General features: G+C 49.9%; 1 protein-coding gene across 1 annotated transcript in view; it reads left to right on the forward strand.

Annotated features, from left to right (window-relative positions):
- Nucleotides 1–22,430, forward strand: part of LOC144162548 (receptor-type tyrosine-protein phosphatase T-like) — a 229,376-nt gene that overhangs the window by 70,601 nt on the left and 136,345 nt on the right. Inside the window, exon 9 of the mRNA XM_077693134.1 lies at nt 9,447–9,578. Within this exon, the coding sequence (XP_077549260.1) occupies nt 9,447–9,578 (132 nt within the window). The remainder of the gene's footprint in view (nt 1–9,446; nt 9,579–22,430) is intronic.

The raw sequence follows: 22,430 nt of genomic DNA on the forward strand, positions 1-22,430 counted from the left end.
CCGCCGTAGTGGCATTTGAAGGCCCGGACGTGCCTTTGCACACACTATTACCATTCTGCGCGCTTCTACCATGTTCGCGCGTCCTGCACGTTGCGAGTGCAAGCCTGCCTAGGACAGATCACAACATGCCTCTGAACGGCCAGCGCGCGAGCGTCACGTGGTCGCTGATTCAAACTTCGGCGGCGGCAAACGCTTCGTGCAGCGACTTGTCTCGGCGGGCAGACGCCGCAGCCGAAATCTTCTCGTCCCCCTCTAACAGATGCAAAAAGCGCCGATACTGCCCGCCCTCACGAACTCTAGAAATAGTGTCGGGTGTCTCTGTACTATGTTCGCGCCGCGCGCAAAATGCACTGGAAAAAGCCGCGGAGACGTCACGGTGACTGTGTAAAACCCGCCCCCACGGTGGGTAGTTCTTTCGATTTCGAGCAGCAAATCCATGCTGTCGCTCTATTCGAGTCGTGTACTGTAACCTCGCTCGTGAGGGTATTGTTCCTGTATAGCTTCGGCTTGTCTCTCGTCAGTAAACCAGTAAAGTTTGGGTTCGGCTTTTTGTTGTGGGCGGCAACTTTGGTTGGCCGCTGTTCACCACACTACCACGCATAACGGAGGCATCGGAGCCTGGTTTGGAGACGCCTGCCCGTTTGTAACAACCAGCGGCGGGATGGCAACGTCGCAATGATTCCCGCTCACAGGCTGCACACTCAAAGCCGCCCGTATCGCCGATCGGTTCAATGCTGCACTTTGTGTGGAGCCATCGGCAACCGACGCAATGTTTGTCCGACAACTTACATGACCATATGTGCCCACTGTTATGAACGTGACCCTCCCCAAGCCACGTATGCACATCGAAATGTAAATTCTGCGGACTTGCCCACTCAACCGCCAGAAAGGCATGCAGAAAAAAACTTCGCCCTTCCCCGCTGCCTACCCCCCACGGGAACGCCTTGCCCGTGAGAAAATGCTTTCTTCTCACCAGCCTATCAATGAACACTCATATGTGACCTCCTCTAGCATAGCAAACAACGCTCACGGATAGCAGCCAATGTAACACGCCAGTCCGTCGCCCATAGTTGCCTTATCGATAACAGAACCGCAAGATTTTCCGCCTTTCTCAGTCCAAGATAACACGATTGATGACCCTCGCCTTCAGCAATTAAAACGAGAAAACGCCAACCTCACGAAGCAATTCCATATGCAGACGATTCGCACGGAAAATGTGAAGTGTCGTATCGAAAAATTACTGACCCGTCTAACAGCGCAGAAGGCGGTACCGACACAGCGAGCCCATGACACAGCAACATCCCCGACCGCAGCGCAGACCACTTTCAACAATCCATCGTCTCCTGTAATGGAGCGCATTGAAAAGCTCATCGATCCCTGGGCCAAATCTATGGAATGCCGCATTGCTGCGCTTGAACATCAAGAGGATGCAAAACCTGTGAAAAGGAAAAACGGCACGAATATCAAGCAGCAGTGCCAGAGCAATTCGCCAGCAGCCGCATGGCTGCTGGCCGAATTGCAACACGCAACGCGCCAGGTAAATGATACCCAAGCAACGAATGGCAACCCAAGCAACGTGCCAGGTAAATTGAACAATGCCATGACAACAGAACGAGAGGGTCTCCTATGGGTCCTCCGAACCCAGCAACAGTTATTTGGAAATGGAACTGTCGTTCATATCGCAGGAAACTTTCTACGCGTAGCAACATTCGCCCATCGCCATTGCGTTAAAAGAAACGGAGATGGATAAAGTTCGCCTCCAAGGCTACACAGCTTTTACTACGAATCAACAAAATTGGACAGCCATACTCGTACAGACAAGTAAAGCGCCGAACGTACACTCTCTGGCCACAACCATTACCTATACCTTCTTGGAGCTACTCCCGATGAAGAAAAATCCCAATAGCCTGCTCCCACTAAATATATATAACCCTCCGATGGCTCCCCTAGGTGAGATTGACCACCTTGTTAACGCCGTCAAACAGCGCAGAAAAGGGCATGCTTTGATGATAGCAGAAGACTTCAATGCTCAACATACGCTTTACCGGCTATCATAAGGACAACAAAAAAAGGACAGAAACTTTACGGTGTGATATGAAGTAATAGCGTACATTTCTGCAATGCTCTAGGCATTCCGATGAGGCTAGGCAATGTGTCTCTCGAGATACAACTCCGGATCTCTCTTTAACGCATGGTATGAAAAACACTAGATGAGAATGTCTCTCAGAAACGTTGGGCAGTCAGATTTCCGTCATTAAGTTGCAACTTCCGCATCATCGCAATCAATCACAAGTGATTGGCAGTGCCCTAATAGCTGATTGGCAGAAATTCCGTGAATTGTCCCAACGAGTCCCATTCAATCAATTGAAGAGTGGACACAAAGGATGTTATAAATTGTTCAACAATAAACAAAGGAATTGCTTCTCATGCAAGATTGCCCTGCTGTAGATTCGGATCTTCTGCACCTGTGGGAGCCAACAGAGGTTTAACTAAATGATTGAAAAAACATGAAACAAATGGAGAACTACGTCTCAGAATAGCCAAATTGACACAGCAAGCGGCCGATTATGCTATAACTCTAAGTCATCGAAACTGGGCACAGGTTTGTACGCAATAGCAGGGCACTCTCGGTACCCGCCGCACGTTGCACCTCCTTCGTTCCCTCATGTGAAAGAAGTAGTCAAAGTCGGTCACTGCCCGCCAGTTAAGGCGGCTTATTCATAATTATCCGGGAACAGAGGCGGGTCTTCTCGTTGATCTTCAAAAACCATGAAAAGAGAATGGCACCCAATTCGTGCAGCCTTTCCAATCGTATAAGGGCGCTGTCAACCACGATTTGGATGCACCCTTCACCGCAGCCGAAATTGAAGCCGCAGCCTGAAACCTCACCCGGAACACTAGACGGGGAAAGGACAAAAGTACAAATACGCTCCTGCGAAATTTCGAAACTGAAACTTTAGAAGCTCTATTAAATTACAATAATAATCAATAAATGAAGGAAGAAATACCCTCTCAGTGGAAGCATGCTGATAAAACACTCACTCCAGAACCTGCAGGGGCCATTAGCACCAGCGAACCTAAGACGCATTTCCCTAACATCTTGTGTGGGAAAATTATTTGAAAACATCATCCAAAATCGCCTCTCACCATAACTTGAAGACCATGAATATTTTTCAAATACAGTGTATGGCTTCCGCCCACTCCTCTCGACCAAGATCATACTCTTCAAAATTAGGGAGAAGAAATTATTGACCGGCCTTCCCAACAGCTCAGCGCCGCATTCTTGCTTTCTTTAGACATAAAGGGTCTTTTGATGATGGTCAGTCACCACGCTATTCCTCACGACCTCGCATCCGTTGATTGTGGGCCAGGAATGTACATTTATGTGGCATCCTTCCTTAACAATCGCACAGCATACAACCATAGCAATGGGCTATCTGCGTATGCTCCATTCAAGGCGATCTCTCGCGGCATTCCCCAGGGTTCAGTAATTTCGCCCCCTTTTGTTTAATTTTGCCATGAAAGCTCTCCCCCCTTCATTGCAAGAAGTGCTTCACATTCGACGTGCAATCTACGCGAATGACATCACTCTATAGAGAGGATTCATTCGGGACCAACAAGATACACTTCAAGTAGCTATAAACCTAGCACAGAACTACGTACGAGCACGAGGCCTAGAATGTGCGCCGGACAAATCAGTGATTTTAACACTTCGTGCTGGTACAGCTAAAGAAAGCAATACCATCAACCCAGATCCGGTCCTAAATGGCCAATCCCTTCCAACTGTGCCACATTTGCAAATTTTGGGTACTGTCCCCTAAAATGGCTCGGGAATCAACACAATCACCTCTCTTTAAAACACTGTTAACCAGCTCGGGCACAGTATTCAGCGCGTCGCGCACCGTCGCTATGCACTCAAAGAATCTGATACTCTTAGAATTATAGAAGCCCTATTTGTTAGTAGAATCGCGTATGGAACGCCGAACATGACACTTAAAACGAATGACACTTAAAACGAAATTATCGACCAGGCCTCGAAGGCCTGGTCTATAATTTACCTAGCGTTTGCAACCTTCTTTTTGGTAGTTTCAATGAGTGTTCAAAATCTCGTCATTCATTATTCTACAACAGTTCTTCAGGAGAATGTTCACACTACACCACAATATGGGTTTCCTAACTAGCTCGCTGCTCTGCCCTTCGTCGAATGTGTCAAAATCTGACTACTCGTCATTGGTCAGCAGCTCCCCCTCGATACCTTACTTCGGAGAGCCTGTCGCTCCGTGCTGCTACTGCCCCCGCCCGCACCCACCCAACGACTCCTCGCGCTTGGTATACATAATACCATAGACGACGTAATCGAAGCCTATCGCCTGGCCCCTCTCACGCGCCTTTCCAGGACCTCGGCTGGTCGGCAGATCCTCGATCAAATTCATGCCAACCCCACGCTTCTTTTAGATCCTCCAGCTAACATCCCCCCGGCTTCTCCGCGGGCGTCTCAAGATTAAGCCGATCCCGCGAAATATGCATTCAGCCTACCATCGCGGACGCCGTCTAGCCCGAGCCCAAGCACACCTCTCCCGCTACTCTCCCTCTCAGCATACTCCCTACGTAGACGCAGCGGCCTACCCCACCCGTCCTAGTAGGCGCTTCTTCAACAATCTCTCAGGCTTCAGCTACAGTCGCCACCACCTCCTCGGTAACTGCGGAAGAGGCAGCCTTGCCCTTGCCCAAACTCAATTACCTACCCCCCAAATCATTTTATCTGACTCCCAAACTGCCCTACGAAATTACACAAAGGGCGTCATTACCACAGCTGCCCTCAAAATTATTCTTCAGAATCTCCCTGCCCACCCCGTGATGCTACTGTGAACTCCGGCCCACACCGGCGTAGGTTGTAATGAGACGGCACACCAACACGCCCGAGCTTTGATATCCCGTGCTACCGTTTCTTTTACGCTTACACACGGTATCCCCGAAATGTCCCACGCGTACCTACTTACGTAAAGGGACATAACTCAACATTACCGCCTCCTCCGCAGGAACCTACCTCCCCCGCACCCTTTACTTACTCTGCCGGCCGCGCGCATGTGGCGGCTCTTACAAACCCACACTTTCCCACACCGCTCTCTCCTTGTGCACACTCACCCACACCAATTCACCTCCCCTCACTGCCCCTCATGTGGCGCGCTGGACACTCTCTTCCACTCGCTCTGTGAGTGTCCGCGCAACCACCCCTTCCCTCCTTTCCCCTCCTCTTCTCACTGGGAGCAGGCTCTGGGTAGCTCTGACCTCGCAACGCAAGAAACCGTCACGGACAGAGCCCTGGACGTCGCGGGTACCCATTGGGCCTCCGCCACCCCCTGCCCTGAACCCAATGTAAAATAAAGTGGCACTACTACTACTACTCCCCGGGGCAGTCTATAACCACTAGGCGTTGGTTCGATAGCTTAAAGAACACGGGATCTTGGGACGATTGCTCCACGATGGCATAATTATGCGCAACAGGCTCGTTTACCACATACACCGTTGGATGCACATGGCTCGCTCGATCAATCGGTCTGATTAAGTCATAACGCTTTTCTGCAGCTGACACTGAAATCGCTTTATTCATTGTCAATGTTCTGCATTTCTCACACTTGAGCTTGTTTATTCGTCAACCTACAAAGTCCCGTGAATGACTATCTTCGGCTCGCGGACTGTTAAAAAACCAGCCCTCGTTTAAACTCTACTTGTTTTCGGGACCGCGGGACTGATAGACTTCCAATACTATGTGCTTTTTGGAGGCGATACGTAGACTATTTTTAAGCGTTCTGAAGGCCGAAAACATTATCTGGGTTAACTCACCCTAAAACGCTGTTAAGGACAGAAGTTCTCTTGTGGAATAACGTGCGCAGATTTCCTGAGCAGTTCCTCGTCTTGGGCAAATCTGGAACGTGCGCCTTTCACTTGCGGGGCTGAAATTACAACGGCGCTGGGGGATGCAGCCTTTGTTCGGCATGGCGAATCCAAAAAGATGTTTCTTCAAGTTACAACCCTCCCCACTGCACGGCTGATATCAAGAATTAAAAAATGGCCTAGTCAGGAAACACTCGCAACCATAGTACAACGTGCCCGCACGTGCACCCACATGCGCCGTCGACAAACTGACGTGCACGGTGTGCTGGTGCACTACTTGTATTCCGCAGTAATGTATAGTGCGCTGTCACTACATAGTTTTCCCGTTATATGACTGTATTTTGTTAAAATATCGCTGCCACATGAACAATGCTTGTACACCCGCACAGACAATTTTTTTATATTATTCAAATATCGCCACCAATCAGAAAAATATATTAATTGATTGATTGATTGATTGTTTGCTAACAATATCCTCTTTGTAGCAGGGTAATGAGGTGTTATCTTATCAAAGAAACCAATATATATCTGTTTAATACTCTTCGTTTATACCTAGTGCTCCTCTTAGGGCAGGCTAAAAATACCTTTTCGTGTTACAGGAGGGAGCTGCCCTACGCAATATTCCCCTCTTTGCTTTTCATCCACCCGAATTCTAATGTTCTTTCAGTCGCCTCGACAGCCTTGAAGTTATCCGCTTCTGTGCTGCCCTTAAAGCCGAACATTTCCCTTATGAAGATTATTTCGATCGATAGTCTCATATTCTAACACCATGTGCCGCATAGTGTCCGTTTCTTTACCGCATACCACGCATACCCCGTTGTATTGATATTGTTGTATCAAAGGCCGCGCATCTGCTCCTTTCGTTGCAAATGTCCACGAAAGACGGTAGTCGACTGGCGCCCCTGCCAAGTAAATGCCACCCTTCTCTTTTCTGCTCACCTCTCATGTTGTTCCTCCCCATCTCGTTCCTCCCAATATAACACGCTGGAGGTTTTCTCAAGTTAATTTAAATTTACCGCGTTCCACTGCTCCAAGTCTGGTGTCTCGGTGCCAGCGCTGCAGTACGGCGCAGACGCCCGTGAATTGAGGCACCTTACTACAATATTTATAGAACCATGTCGCCCTACTACACGAGCGTTCCAAGCGGAACGTGGATCCCATGTAGTGGAACCTTTCGTTGCTATTGCCGTTTCATATCTTAAATGCCGCCAGGAGGTGGCGCTGACAACAGCAGGCAATGGTTTTCTGCCGTTGATGTAGTATTTCATTTGCTATCGCAGAAACCAAGCATCCGTGAATTTTTTTAATTAAGGAACACTGCAAATATCACTTATGTATTCATTTTCTGCCTTATATTTGTGCAATGTCTTGTTATTGTCCAACAATGTTGATAAGTATGAACATTGACACCAGTCTTAGGCGTTTAGATTTGGCGATGAGTATACAGGGCTGTTGCGCAGTTTCTGTTTCACTTTGGTAGGGTGGCTGAATCGAGTCATAGGCAGACAGACAGACAGACCAAAATTACTGCGTTTAAGTAGCCCAAGCAAGACTATCGTCTTTAAAATTAGCCGCGTCACTGTTTGCTTCCCTACAAATGTCGTTGAAAGGCGAGTCTTCTGCCGCAACTGCTCCATCAGTCCTTGTCTGTCACTCGCCCACCCGTGATGCTCTTCCCTTAACGTTTCCGTCGTTGCAGGATTATGCAATGTAGGTTTGTTTGAGGGAGTTTCATTTTTTCCCGCGTCGTCGCCCAATCGTGGCGAAGGCGAAAAGCAAAAACGCCCGTGTGTAGGAGATTTCGACAAACGTAATGATACCCAGGTGGTCAAAATTGATCCGGAGCCCTCCACTACGGCGCGCCTCAACGCTTGCGTTGGGTCAGCGCCTATATCCTACAATTAATCAATCAATTAAATGGTAGAAAGCGGACTGCTCGCGCGTCGTGAAGTAGGTGTGCGCCGCACTGCCTCCTGGTGCGCCGTGTCTCACGGTCATTCGCTAGCCGCTCGGCATGCGTCAGACGACGGGTGTCGGCATGCCGGCACTTTTCCACCGCAATGTCCTCCTCGGTGTTCTCCTTCAGTTTTGTGCGCATGTCCTTGCGTCTAGACTTGGAACTTCATCACAATTGCCGTGGTCGCTTAACGATGGAAAACCGCGTATGTGGTGTCCTTTCCAGATCGATGTGCATTCCGCGCAAAATTAATTAGGGCGCCGGGTACAGTAAAAGAAACACGAACCACGCAACGCACCGGAGAACATACTTCGGTTGAGACTGGCGGCGCCACCTGCAACTGGCCCTGAGAAACAGAAACGTGTGCATCCAGGGCAAGTTCCAGGTGGCGCTGTTTTCTACGGGCATTTTTTTTCTATTTTGGCTGCTGTGTGTGATTTGCTATCGCACAAATCAAGCATCCGCGTATGTTTATTATAGGAATGCTCAAATAGCACTTATGCATTAATTTTTTGTTTAGATATGCGTAATGTTTTGTTTTCGCGAAAACAATGTTGGTAAGTATGAGCACTGGAACCAGATTTAGATGTCTATAACAGGTGTTGAGTATATAAACGGCTCGTTCAACATCTCCGTAAACGTTTGCCGGGCAGCTGAATCGGGGGACTGACAGACAGGCAGACAGACTAAAATTTCCGCGTCCAACTATCCCAAAAAGGATATCGTCTTTGAAAGTGTTTCAGCATGTACGTCCGCGCGCCGCACCTCCACCTTCGCCTCCGCCGCCGTCGCCATCACCCACGCGGCCTGCGCTGCCACTTTGTGACGTCAGCACTCTGCCACGTCAGCAGTCCTCCGACTTGCAGTCCAGAAGGTATTCCTCCGGTGCTCGGACTAGAGTGACGGAGATAGTACGTCGAGACGTGGAAAATAAATGTCACTGTGTACGGAACCAAAGTGCGTGTCCTTTTACTGTGGCGTCATAGATCACCTAGCGACGTGATTTCAGTTGCGTTGCGTCCGAGGCATGGGTAGGACGCACCTTGCACGGGGTGAGGAAGAACAGCGTGCCTTCAAGAGCGTATGCGTGAGCACAAGCTGCAATGGATGCGGGAGCGCCGGAATGAAACTACCAGCCACGATCGGGCCGCGTACGCCCAGCGTGGGCCCTACACGTCACAACTTCGAATGACTCGAGGCGGAAACCGGACACGTCGGGTTGCTGAAATCCCGGTGTATTCTCTCCCAGTAACCTACAAATAGTTCTTTTGGTCGCCTACCTTCACGGAGAGGAATTGCACTGATATATTGTTTCTATTTTCATGGTCTCGCACGGAATCCGACCAACAAAATTATTCATCTTCATCACCACTCATGTTCCTCTTCGGCTTGATCTGAAGCAGTTAGACATTTTAATACTTAAACTAAGGCCCTGCTGTTCAGTTTCTCTTCACCCCCGGGACAAATGTAAAATATTCCTTTCATTTCGTGTCTTACTACTCCGGGCCGTGCACGTATATTGCGGTAATAACAGCTTTATCTACTCAGAATGCTTAAAACACAAAAAAAGCATGTATCTTTTCTTTTTTTTCAGCCTGTCCTCACGGCATTTATGGCCCAAGTTGCAACTTCCAATGCCCCATTTGCCAAAATGGCGGCGTGTGCCATGACATCACGGGGATGTGCGTCTGTCCACCGGGCTTTCGCGGACAGACTTGCGAGCAACGTGAGTACGAATATTTTCTTGTAATGGCGATAGCGTCGATTATGTAAAACTGCCTCTAAACGTATCAAACTGTAGCTTCGTTTAATTGACGACCAACGAAAAAAGTCGTTGCGTAATATAGAATACAGCGTTGGCCGAAAGCACAGACATACCCTTAATGAACATCGATGAATAAATCGTTTCCGCAATGTGAGTAAGTGACAAAGCCTCACTTTTACGTTACAGCCGCCTTGTTCCCAATATTATCAAGCTAATCAGTAGCCAAAGCCTCACATTCAAATACCGAAGTGATAAGTCAATGATCACAGGACATGCCACGTGTACAGTTCGCATATAAAGTTTTTAGGCATAAATGAGGTGGCATAAACTTCTTCAGTGCGTACGACCTTCGCTACCTATCGCCACCTTCCGCTTTGACAGTGAATGTCTTTGAAAATTTGAGGCTGATAGGTCATGGCGTGCCTACGCCATGACCTATCAGCCTCAACGTTATGGTCGACTCGCCACTAGCCGACTGTGGGGTAAGCGAGGGGCCATGGTTATTCCGATCTTGGTAAGGTACTTGGACCTCTGTTTTTATTTATGGTGGCTCTGCTAGTATCCCTCGTGCCACGTGATAGGCACTGACTTCAGCATATCACAGTTCTCCAAGCTCATGGAATGCCTCAGAAAAAATTGCGTACCTCACCCACTATCTTTAATAACCTTCGATCATACTACCATGCAGCTCAAACCGGCTTTTGCCCAAGCCTGCTCACCCATGACAGCCTCTGTGTTCGACGCGGCTTATTAATCACCCTTATCTTAACCTCTCCACACATAATTGTCATGATTTGCCCCTAATTCGGGAACGATAGAGAACTGCGGTACCCTCCAGCCGAGAGACGACCTGCAGCTTGCCGGGGGTGACGGTGACTGACCGTGAGCTGCCATGCTCGTCGGTGTTTATTGGCCGTCTAAACATACTGTTCCTTACTTAGCCTTGCGGGGCCACCCTACTTAGAGGAAAATGAAGATTACGGTCGGAAGGCGCCACATACTTGTCACACCCCTTACCCCGAAGTTGGTTTGTCCGACATAAACACATAAAACTACGCGTGTTACCCGGCCAGTAATATTCCGGCGGTCTCCGCGGTCGCGCACTCCTTCTGCGTACAGGTGTCTATACGGCTGTGCAGAGTCGAGTGTTGCCTGTGCCACTATCGCACCGACCGAAGAGACTGCAGTGGCCGGCCTTGCAAGTGGCACCGAACTTGCGAGTGGCGCCACAGTGGCGCTAGTAGCACCAGCCCTTGGTGCTTCGCTCGCAGCGGCCGGTGTAGTAGTTGGCCCCCCTGCCTGCTGCTTTCCTGAAGGGGTGGCTGATGCTGCCAGCATAGCTCACCATACCGGTGACATCACACGGTGACCGTACCGGTGCCACGTGGTCCCTTCCGACATGTGGATGAGCCGTGATGACGCACTGGTAGGAGAGACCACATGCCCTGCAGACCAGGGTGGACCAGGCCGGAAGTTCCTGGCGCAGGCAGGAGCCCCATACTCGGGCAAAGACACAGTACTGCAACGTCAGTCAGCAGCCAGCTTCCCCTTGGGCTGCTTTATGAGCGCTGTGGACCGAAGGTCCCCATGTAACACGTCCAACCGTGTCTTCACCATCCGGTCCAACAGGAGCTCGCAGGGGGCACGGCCCGAGGCGTAGTGGGGTGTGGTACGGTACTGGAAGAGAAGCCGGGCAACCTGCGTTCGGAAATCCCCAGCGTTGGTCTTCTTGAGCTTGTCCTTCACAGTATGTACCCCCCGCTCGGCAGCTCCGTTTGACACAGGGTGGTACGGCGGAACGATCATCCGACGGATTCCGTTCTTCGTCAGCCAGGTCAGGTACTCCGCGCTGGCGAAAGCGAGTTCATTGTCGGACACAATACATCCGGCAACCACCGGGCTGCGAAGACTTGCCGCAGCGCCACAATGGTTGCTCCTGCTGATGTAGTGGTGACTGGCAGGACCTCCACCCACTTTGAGAAGGCGTCCACTGCCACCAGGAAGTAGTGGCCCTTGAAGAGACCCCCAAACTCCACGTGTAGGCGAGACCAGGGTCTCTCCTAGAACGGCCAGGGGGTGATCTCCACATGGCACGAGGCTCGCTGGTTCTCCTGGAAGACTTGGCAGCTCTGCACCATGTGAGCAGTGTCCTGGTCCAGGCCAGGCCACAAACGTGGGATCGGGCCAGCATCTTGGTCTTCTCTAAGCGTGGATGACCCGCGTGCAGAAACTGCAGGTCTCTGGACATCAGGCTCTGCAGAATAACCACCCTGGAACACCAGAGCAGGCAGCCCTGCTGCAGGCTCAGCACGGCAGCCTTGGGGCTGTACGTCCGCTCCGCCAACTCCTCCCCTCGAAGCACCGCCTTGGCCACCTGTGACAGGTCTTGGTCCCGGCTGGTAGCCTGTGACCCCGCCGATCTGGACAGCGCCTCCGGGTAAGCGTGCTCCAGCATGAACACTTAGGCCGGTTCAGGAACAGCAGCAGGCAGCTACGGCAGGGGCCGTCGGCACATGGCATCAGCAGGTAGGAGGTCATTTTCCAGACGGTAGACCAGCTGGTAGTTGTAGGCCGAGGCCTCAAGGCCCAGCACACCATCCGAGGTGATGTCTACACTGTAACAACCTTGTCAGGCCCCAGCAGTCTCGGCAGCGGCTTGTGGCCTCGAACGCCAGGCCCCACTGGTACTGGTGCAAGCGCTCGACACCGAACATGAGGGCCAAACCTTCCTTGTCCAGCTTGCTGTACCGCTGTTGTGTTGTATGAAGCCGACGGAATGCAAACGACACTGGGCGTTCCTGGCCATTCTTCTCCCGGTGGGCCGGGACAACTCCCATGCCGTACGGCGACGCATCTACGGTCCGTATGACAGGTTTGGCTGGATCGAAGTGCACCAGCACCGGAGCCTTGGTGATGAGCTCCTCCCTGTGCTAGAAGGCCACGTCATGTTCCTTCTTCCAGGACGACTGCTGTCTATCTCGAAGCGGAACATGGAGCGGCTGTAGATGCGACGACAGGTTCGGCAGGAAACTCCTGTAGAAGTTGATCAGGCCGAGGTAGCTCGGTAGCTCCTTCTTATTCTGGAGCTTGAGCGCCTTGAGCACAGCATCAACTTTGCGGGGTGCCGGGGCCCGGCCGCGTATTCCCAAACCATATCCCGTAGTGGCCCAGGCCGACCACACTCCCTTCAAACGGCGACGTCACCACGTGACCTCACTTCCTCTTCGTGCGCGACTTTTTTTCTCTCGTTTTGGGCGGTGCCCGATGGTTTCGCTCCGTGCGCGAGGCTGGGGCTGCGGCGCTGGAGAGCTGACGCACATTTAGTAGAAGTTAAAGGCCCAACCACATGCAGCGTACTTTCGGCGTTTTCTCGCGTGGCGACGCGAGCTGACGCGCGAGCAACGCCGATGTCTACGCTCGCCAGATATCGGCGTCGACGCAGCGCGAGAAAGCAGCGGAAAGCGGGCAGCAGCGGTCGGGTTTCACGTCCTTCTCGTGTTTTGGGCTCATTTCTTTCAGCAGAAGAGAATCAATTTTTTTTAACTTGCGGTTATCGGCTGCCTTGAGGAAATTGCAAGCTATTTCTGTTCGAAAGTACTCATTCATTTGTGGCTTGTTTGGTTTTCATCGGGGAGATCGGCTTTCGCGATAGCTTTTTTGAGTAAATAAGGGAGCTCTGGCTACGTCGCTTGTAGTATTACAATGATGGGGCTTGGCTGCAAGATTGGTGCGTAACGACCAAGCCTTATCAACGCCAGAATGCTAGCGGCGCATGCCCTTCCATTCATTGCTACCGTGGCTTGCGTAAGGAAGAACGAGGTTTTGCGATAGCTTTTCTTGACCCAAATAAGGGGGATGTGGTTACATCGCTTGTAGTAATAGCATACCTGCCCTCGGATACAAGATGGGTGCGTAAGAAACAAGCGTTACCACAACTCAAGTCTTTCAAACATGACCAAAGCAAATCACTCGACAATATTCGTTGGCAGCCTCTGTTAGGGTTCCAAATTCTTGGCACTCGCGCCTTCTCCTGTCGTGGCCGAGCGGTTGCGCGCTTATGTGTTGGCGTTTTGTTTTGAAAGTCTATGGTTCGAATCTTGGCAAACCTCGTTTTTTTGCTTTGCTATTGTTTGAGAAATTTGAGCCGTGGTAACGCTTGTTTCTTACGCACCCATCTTGAATCAGAGGGCAGTATTCTATTACTACAAGCGATGTAACCCCAGCCCCCTTATTTGAGTCAACAAAAGCTATCGCAAAACCTCGGTCTTCCCTACGCAAGCCACGGTAGCAACGAATGGAATGACATGTGCCGCTAGCATTCTGGAGTTGATAAGGCTTGGTCGTCACGCACCAATCTTGCAGTCAAGCCCCATTATGCTAATACTACACGCGACGTATCCAGAGCTCCCTTATTTACTCAAAAAAGCTATCGCACAAAGCCGATCTCCCCGATGAAAACCAAACAAGCCACAAATGAATGACTACTTTCGAACAGAAATTGCTTGCAATTTTCTCAAGGCAGCCGATAACCGCAAGTTAAAAAGAAATTGACTCTCTCCTGCTGAAAGAAATGACCCCAAAGCACGAGAAGGACGTGAAACCCGACCGCTGCTGCCCGCTTTCCGCTGCTTCCTCGCGCTGCGTCGACGCCGATATCTGGCGAGCGTAGACATCGGCGTTGCTCGCGCGTCAGCTCGCGTCGCCACGCGAGAAAACGCCGAAAGTACGCTGTACGCGGTTGGGCCTTTAACTTCTACTAAATGTGCGTCAGCTCCCCAGCGCCCCAGTTCCAGCCTCGCGCATGGAGCGAAACCATCGGCCGCCGCCCAAAACGAGAGAAAAAAAATCCACGTCGCATGAAGTCGCCCACGAAGAGGAAGTAACGTCACGCGGTGACGTCGCCGTTTGAAGGGGGTGTGGGCGGCCTGGGCCCCTACGGGATATGGTTTGGGAATACGCGGCCCGGCCTGCCTGGGAAATGACGTGGCCTAGGGACTCAATGCTGGGAGCAGAGAAAATGCATTTCTCCAGCTTGAGCTTCAGCCCAGCATCCTGCGATTGTGCCAGGACGTTGTGCAGGTTCTGCAGGTGGTCCTCGTCGTCTGTACCGGTCACCAGGATGTCGTCCAAGTACACCGGCACGTGCCTCATGCCCCTGGTTAGGTTGTCAATTTCGCTCTGGAAAATGCCAGGTGCTGAGACCACGCCGAATTGGAAGCGCGTGTACTGGAAGATTCCCAGCATTGTTGATACGGTGACAAACTTCCGGCATGACTCCTGGAGCACCGGCTGCTGGTAAGCATCTCTAAGGTCGAGCATGGTGAAGTTCTGTCCCCCGCACAACGCTGAGCAGAGATTTCAATTCGTGGCAGTGGGTACTTCTCCACGGTAGCTACGGGGTTGATGGTGATCTGGAAGTCCCCGCAGGCCCTAACACGGCTGTCTTGCTTCAGGACTGGCACGATAGGGCTGGCCGGCTCCGACGACTTGATGGGCACCAGGATATCCTCTCGCTGCAACCCTTGCAGCTCCTGTGTGACCCCATCTTTCAGGGCGAACGGCAGCGGGCGAGGCTTGAAAAAACCGTGGCCGGGCTCCCTTTGTGACATGGATGCTAGCCGCTGTGCCGGTGAATGTGCCCACCCCCGGGCCGGAACAGGGCATTGAACTCGGTCAGGACGATCGGGACACCTTCCACCACTTGTACTGCTTCCTGGTACTCTGGAAGCCGCACTCCCAACGCCTGGATCCAGTTCTGGCCCAGCAGCGTCTGTGACGACCCCTTGGTCAGGTAACGGGGCACGGTTGCCTTCCTGTCGCCAAGGCGAACGCTGACCTGTGCTTCACCCTCGATATGGGCGAGCTGTCCGGAGTAGCTGCGCAGCATCACGCGGGACACCTCGACGGACACATCAGGGAAGGTACGCTTGAAGTGTTTCCCGGCCATGCCCGACACGCTCGCCTCTGTGTCCAGCTCCATGGAAATGGGTTTGCCGCAGACTTCGACGGTCAGCATATACGAGGGCACAGACGACTGCACTATGTCCATGTACCACATGTAAAAAATCTCCGGGTCTTCGCCTACGACGTGAAGTGCACTATGTCCATGTGCCACATGTAAAAAATCTCCGGGTCTTCGCCTACGACGTGAAGCCTAGCCGTTCAGAACCCGAAGCTGCTGTCGCAGGGCCCCGCCGCCTACCCTTGCGCCGGCTCCCTTGGCCGTAGGTTTGCATGGAACATGTGCTTGCCCCCGGCTGCTGCTTCTGCCTATTCGCCGTCCCCCCTCGGCACGCCCGAGCAATGCGCCCAGTTCTTCCACACGCGAAGAACTCCGCTTGGACGAACTGGCACTGTGAGGGGCGGCGGGAGGCACCACCGCAGAGACTGCACCTGCCATGTCGTGTCACATTCTTGTTCACTACCGCTTGCGTCGACGGTGAGCAGGCCGCACGTGCTATCTCGCCGGCATCCATGGCCGCAGCATCCATCGCCAGCGCTGCCTTCATGGAGTCGTCTACCTGGGGGTCAGGAAGCTCCAGGGGTCGCGTCTGCGTGGCGGGGTCGTTTATGCTACAGACGAAACGGTCCCGGAGCAGCAAATCCACTTGGTCACCCAAGGCCGAACCACTCCCTAACCATCGCAGCACTGCGACGAACTGCCCGAGAGTCTCTCCTCCGCGGCGGCTCTGGTTGTTTAAGCCGAAGCGCTCCATTAACGTGGATGTGGCCAGGCTGAACTGCGAGCGCAGCGTAGCGAGCAGCTCACCCAGCGACTTGTCGTGCGGCGCGGCCGGCTTGAGGAGGTCGAGCAGGAGACCGAAGACGCAGGTGCCACAGCTGGGCAGAAAAATGTCGCGCTGTTTTGGCTCGGGTATGCCGTTCGCCCGGAAAAACACGCCCACTTGTTCTTCGTAGGCCGGCAAGACAGACCCTTCCCCCTCAATTGGCTCGAGCCTGCAGTACATCGGCATGGCGGTAGTGAAGGCAGGTGTGGGGGGTCGGCGTCTCGCCGCTCTGGGTGGCTTCGGTCGGTCTGTGTGCTTCTTCCCTCGTTGCCAGCGTCACGATTTGCCCCGCACTCGTGAACGCTGGATGATGGCGGTACACTCCGGACGAGTGACGACCCGCAGCCTGCTGGTGGTGACGGTGACTGACCGCGAGCTTCTGTGCTCGCCGGTGTTTATTTGCATAGAGTTTCATACTAATATATACTAGAGGGAAATCTGGCGCTGCATTCGCGGGCCACCGTGGGCGGCGCCATTGCAGCTAGCGACGTTCCTCGCCTACTTGGCTTGGTTAGCCACATGGCTTCTTTTTCGTCTTGAAGCCAAAAGGGTAACATTGTTTTTTTGTTTATAGCGTATGAAGCTTCTAAATAATCCCTGACAAATAAATCTTTCGGGAGCTTTAATTTTATAATAACAGAGCAAATTTGATTAGGTTTTTGCAGTAATATTGTTGCATTTTTGCAGCCAAAGTCAGCGTTTCAGCCTGTTCGTGAGCCACGCCAAGGACAAGTGGAACGTGCCTGCCCGGTACATGACGGCACGCTCGCTGAAGCGCGGCTCCCCTAGACAGTGGCGCCAGATTTCCCTCTAGTATATATTAGTATGAAACTCTATGTTTATTTGCCGTCTAAAGACAGTGTTGCTTACCCAGCCTTGCGGGGCCACCGAACTCAGCGGCCAACGAATATTAGCGTCGGGGGGCGCCACGTATACGTGCCACAATAATGTCTTCATTGCCATGAATAGTCTGTAAGCTTACGCTCGGATCCGTCAAACTACTATCCTTTAGTAACTTTCCCAGAGTAACCCCAGTGCATGAGCAACAAATCTGGTTTATGGTTTTCCTGCTATTTGTCCTATACAGCATCAAGGCCCTCAGCCTTGTAGGGCGACCCATGTCTTCTGCCTTGTTGAGGGCGTCCCACAAGTATTCATAGTAAGCACGGTACTAGTTAGTGAAGGCATTCTAAGGGCGTTGTGCTATCTCGAAAGAGACTCCGAGGTCCGCTTTGCAGTTTATGCTTACGATATTATAATATTGGCCGAGTTAATAATTTTCAGCCTCTAGATGCAGTGCAAACAGTGCTCCAGTCAACCGCTATCAGTCTGGTAAACTCCCTTACCTCTACCGACCTCAAACTGTGTTTAGAAAATAGAATTCATCTCTGTATTCCGCCAAAAACCACCACAGGACTGAAAACCTGTACTCTACTTGGTGGGGCCAGCCATGCCGCTTCATGATAGCCCATTCGACGCCTAGAAGTTCTAATAGGGCCAAACGCAGCCCAGACATTCGGCATCCCTAACTCAAATCGCCGCGAAAGAAAGATACTTCATTCTATTCAAAACTTCTCCAACAAACATCGCAAGGTAACCCAAACAGCCCCACAAACGCTGGCAGCCGCCGTCACCCTAAATACTATCACCTATAGAGCTCAAGCTTATGATGTCAATCACACACAGTTTCGCTCGCTTTGAACACTGCATCTCGCCAGTTTCTGTACTGTTACGGAATTGTCCTAACATATCCGCCTATACAATCGTCAATCCTCTCTTCCTCTCCCCAACCCCTTCCTGGGCGCTACCATTCAAGAGCAAAACACCCAATAAGCCTTAAAGCACCCTTCACTCACCAAGAAATACAACTCGTCGTGTTGCATGCTCTACAACCTCGACAGTTGCATATACTCCACGCGGTATAGGCATTTTCGGTATGTAGTTATAACGTCTCGTATATCTCAATCATCATACGTATCACCCTCCATCTTTGCTCTTTTTCTTGTTCCCCCTCCCTCACACGGAGTAGCAGAGCCTAAACAATCAGGCCGACTTCTGTGTAATTTCCTTCCATTCAGTAAACTTACACTCTTTCTCGCTCTTTCGGAAGTCCCCGACCATTCAAACTGCCTTATCCCCGTGGCAGCGTCCAACGGTCACTGATTCTTTCATTTCTCACCCCATTCCGCCTTATGCTCAAACCACACGCAAAAATAACATTCGGAACATGCTCACCAAAATAGAGCATGCCCAAGAAATTGTGCACGCCTGTACAGGCACCACCCCGTCAATAATTGGCACGGCATGATGGCCCTCCCCGTAACACCCAATTATCCATGCCTACCCAGCCTAAACATACCGCACGTTGCTACCCTTGAAGCTAAAACACACGCTATCCACTAGAGTTCCTTATGTTTGAATTTACACGGAACATTCTATCCTTTCCTTGCGGCTCTCGAAACCGTCTATAGCCCGATCTCACCCACCAACTTGCAGACAGAGAATTACATAAAATCCATACAAGTTTCTTTTGATACATAAATTCTTTTGTTTCTTGTCTAGAGTGAGTTCTTCAGCGTCAAATTTCTTCGTTTCTTTAAATTCCGTCCAAGCAATTACATCCATCTACGTTAATAGAATGGTTACAGGGGTTACAATTGTCAAATCTGAATTTTTGTGTAAATGAAATTCAGGGTGTTACGCGGTTCGCCTTTTTTGGTACCTTTTTGTATTTTTCCTAATTTAGGTTTTCCTATATTCTTTTCGACTATTTGACTCCATTTACGCTATTGTACTCATTAAAGGAGGAACTTCCGCGAAATCTGCATTTTTGTGGGAATACAAGACGTTACACGGTTCGCCCTTTCCAGTGTTCCTCTTAGTTTTCTTTTTCTGCTTCTTACATTTATCTCCATTTACGCTAATATAACAATTGAACGTGGAGTTCCCGCGAAATCTGCATCTTAGTGGAAATGCAGGGTGTCACAGGGTTCGGTATTTTCACTGCTTTCTATCTTCTTTCCTCATCTCTTGGTTTTTCAAAACTCTGCCCCAACAATTATCTTCATTTACGCTATTATAAGGATTGAAAGCGTTACTTCCACCACATCTGCGTTTTTGTTTAAATGAAGGGTGTTTCCCGGCGCCCCATTTTCGTTATATTTTTGTATTTTTCTTATTTTCTGGCATTTCAAACTTCTGTTCGATCTATTATCTCCAGTTACACGAGTAAAACAATTGAAGGTGGAACTTTCGCGAAGCCTGTATCTTTGTGGAAATGTAGGGTGTTACACGTTTTGCAATTTTCAGTGTTTTTTTCTTTTTTTTATTTCCTGGTTTCTTAAAATTCTTTCCCACCATTTACACCCATGTACGCTATTATAACGACTGAAGGTTGTACTTCCGCGATATCAGCATTTTGTGGAAATGCAAGATGTTGAAATGTTTGCCATTATCAGTGTTTTCGCATTTTTCTTATTTTCTGCTTTTTAAAATTCTTTACGAAAAATATCTCAGTTTACGCTATTATAACAATTAAAAGAGAACTTTCGCAGTATCCGCACTTTTGTGTAACTGCAAGGCATTACACGGTTTGCCATTAGCCCTGTCTTTCTTTCTTACTTACTTTTGGCTTTTCAAAATTCTGTCACACCAATTATCTCTATTTACGCTATACAACTATTAAAGGTGTTACTTCCGCCAGGTCGGCATTTTGTTTAAATGAAGGGCGTTACATGGTTCGCTGTTCTTGCTATTTTTTGTATTTTTGTGATTTTCGGTTTTTCAAAATTCTGTTCGACCAATTATTTGTATATCCGCAATTATAAAAATTAAAGTTGGAACCCTCGAAATCTGCTTTTTGTATAAATGAAGGGCTTTAGACGGTTCGCCATTTTCGCTATCCTTTTGTATTTTTCTTTTTTTTTGTTCTTTTACAATTCTGTTCAACCAATTACCTCCATGTATGCGATTATAACGATTAAAGGCAGAACTCCCTCGGAGTCTGCATTTTGTGTAAATGAAGGGAGTTACACGGTTCGTCATTTTCGCTATATTTTTGTATTTTTCCTATTTTTGTTTTTTTTCATGATTCTGTTCGATAAATTTTCTCCATTTACGCTATAGACCCTTTGCAAAATGGCCAAACCGTTAGCGGAAGCGCAGCAAGCCACTGTGAACCCACTGCGCCGCCATCAGAAAGGAAGCGAAAAGGCTGCGAACGCAGAGTAGCTACCATCCGCCGCGACGTAATGGCGCACGCTTCGCGCAAAGTGGTGTTCCCTAATACTGTATGGAAAAATAACCTTCCTGCTGTTCCTTTGGTGCGAGAGCGGCATATTCTGGAGTTTTATTCAACGAGATCGTCCTCTGAGGGGTCCTACGATAGATCCTACAACTTCAGCGTGGAGCCATGAGTAATACCGTCGTCCGTTTTGAAAAACAGCAGCAAAGGAACCCAAGATTTGTTACTAAAAACGAATATCCTTACCGCTGCCCATTCATTTAGTCGTCGAGTCTTAATTGTGTTTATTCGACGCGCCCTTGCCCCGTCATAGTGGCGTCTGGCCTCTATAAACGCACTATGAGGGGACCGTTCCTTGCTGAGCACTCACGTTGCGACTATTTTACTTCCTAAACTATTTGCAGAAAGAACGAAAACATACATAAAGACACTGCTCTTGCCTCCACGAAATGTTCTGAACAAAGTTCCGTTGCCTTGCAAACAGTAAAATATCGTCCCTCATTTGTTTTGATTGCTGCGATCCAGAATTTTTTCATCTGTATGTAAGTTGGAAACACTTGATAGGACACAAGTAAATAAGTTATACAAGTTATAAACATGTGATCTATATTTCACCTGTATCACATAAGCAGTACAATTCGTACATTACTCACGGAGTTCGTACCTAATAGAAAAGCGTGATTCCAATTCAGTTCAAGTACGGCGTGGTCGTTGCACGGTATGCGCCGTTAGCAACACGATAGAACAAAAACCCCATTCGCATAATCTCAATACAAAAAATAAAGTCCCACAGCGCATTCCCGATCTACTGCCGTTGAAATGACAAAACCAGCAGAGCGAAGCACGTCTGCAGGCTCGAGTGTTTGGCTGCACTGACACAACTCTCCTGCCTGAATGTTCACGTTCTAACTTCGGCAGTCATGATCCGCCCGTGAAAGTGTACCTGCTGAACAGTTCTAAAAAATGCGCGCTTGCGGTTCAGAGATTTCGGAACATTTATGCCTGCAAAGTGAATCTGCTGCCTAAATGTTCGCCCCTAATAACGGTGGTTGTCATGACCGGCACATAAAACACAGCTCTCAAGATAGTGCGCAAGTAAGACGCATTGCCGTGGAGATTACCAAATTAAAACGGAACACACTAAACGTGCTTGTCGTACGTACCTTTCACGTATCATCCCTGCTCACAAACTTACTGCTTGCAAAAGGGTACGCAGCTGTGCGTGGGCATCGTGCCTCATAATTCTACCAGAGCACTAGCAGCGTATAGAAAACAGCCAAAAATATCTTTTTATAAATCTGCAGAATAAAGAAGCCACGGCCCAAAACGCGTAACCACAACGGCGTTCCTGCGCGACGCTTCTATTATAACGGCGTCTTCGCGCTAACCGCCAGTGTTGCCACCGCTGAATATTCAGTGTGGCCCGCCTTTTTGCAAGGTGTCTAATATAGCGATTAAAGGTGGAATTTCTATGAAATCTGCATTTTTGTGGAAATGCAGGGCGTTACACGGTTTGCATTTTCACTGTTTTATTTCTTCTCTTCTTATTTTTGGGTTTTCAAAATTCTGTCCGAGCAATTATTTCCATTTACGCTATTATAACCATTGAAGGTAGAACTTTCACGAAATCTGCATTTCCGCAGAAATGCAAGGCGTTACACGGTCCTTGCTGTGGGGGTAATCGGCAAAGAATGCCACGCATTATTACCTGAATGTGTCCCTCTAAGAGGTTGATGCGCAGTACGAGTGGGCTGGGTTGACGTTGGGAGCAGGCTCGCAGCT

This window comes from Haemaphysalis longicornis, unplaced genomic scaffold (assembly GCF_048455015.1).
Source record: "Haemaphysalis longicornis isolate Haplotype H1 unplaced genomic scaffold, Haemaphysalis longicornis Haplotype H1 scaffold_12, whole genome shotgun sequence".
NCBI classification, from domain to species: Eukaryota; Metazoa; Arthropoda; class Arachnida; order Ixodida; family Ixodidae; genus Haemaphysalis; species Haemaphysalis longicornis.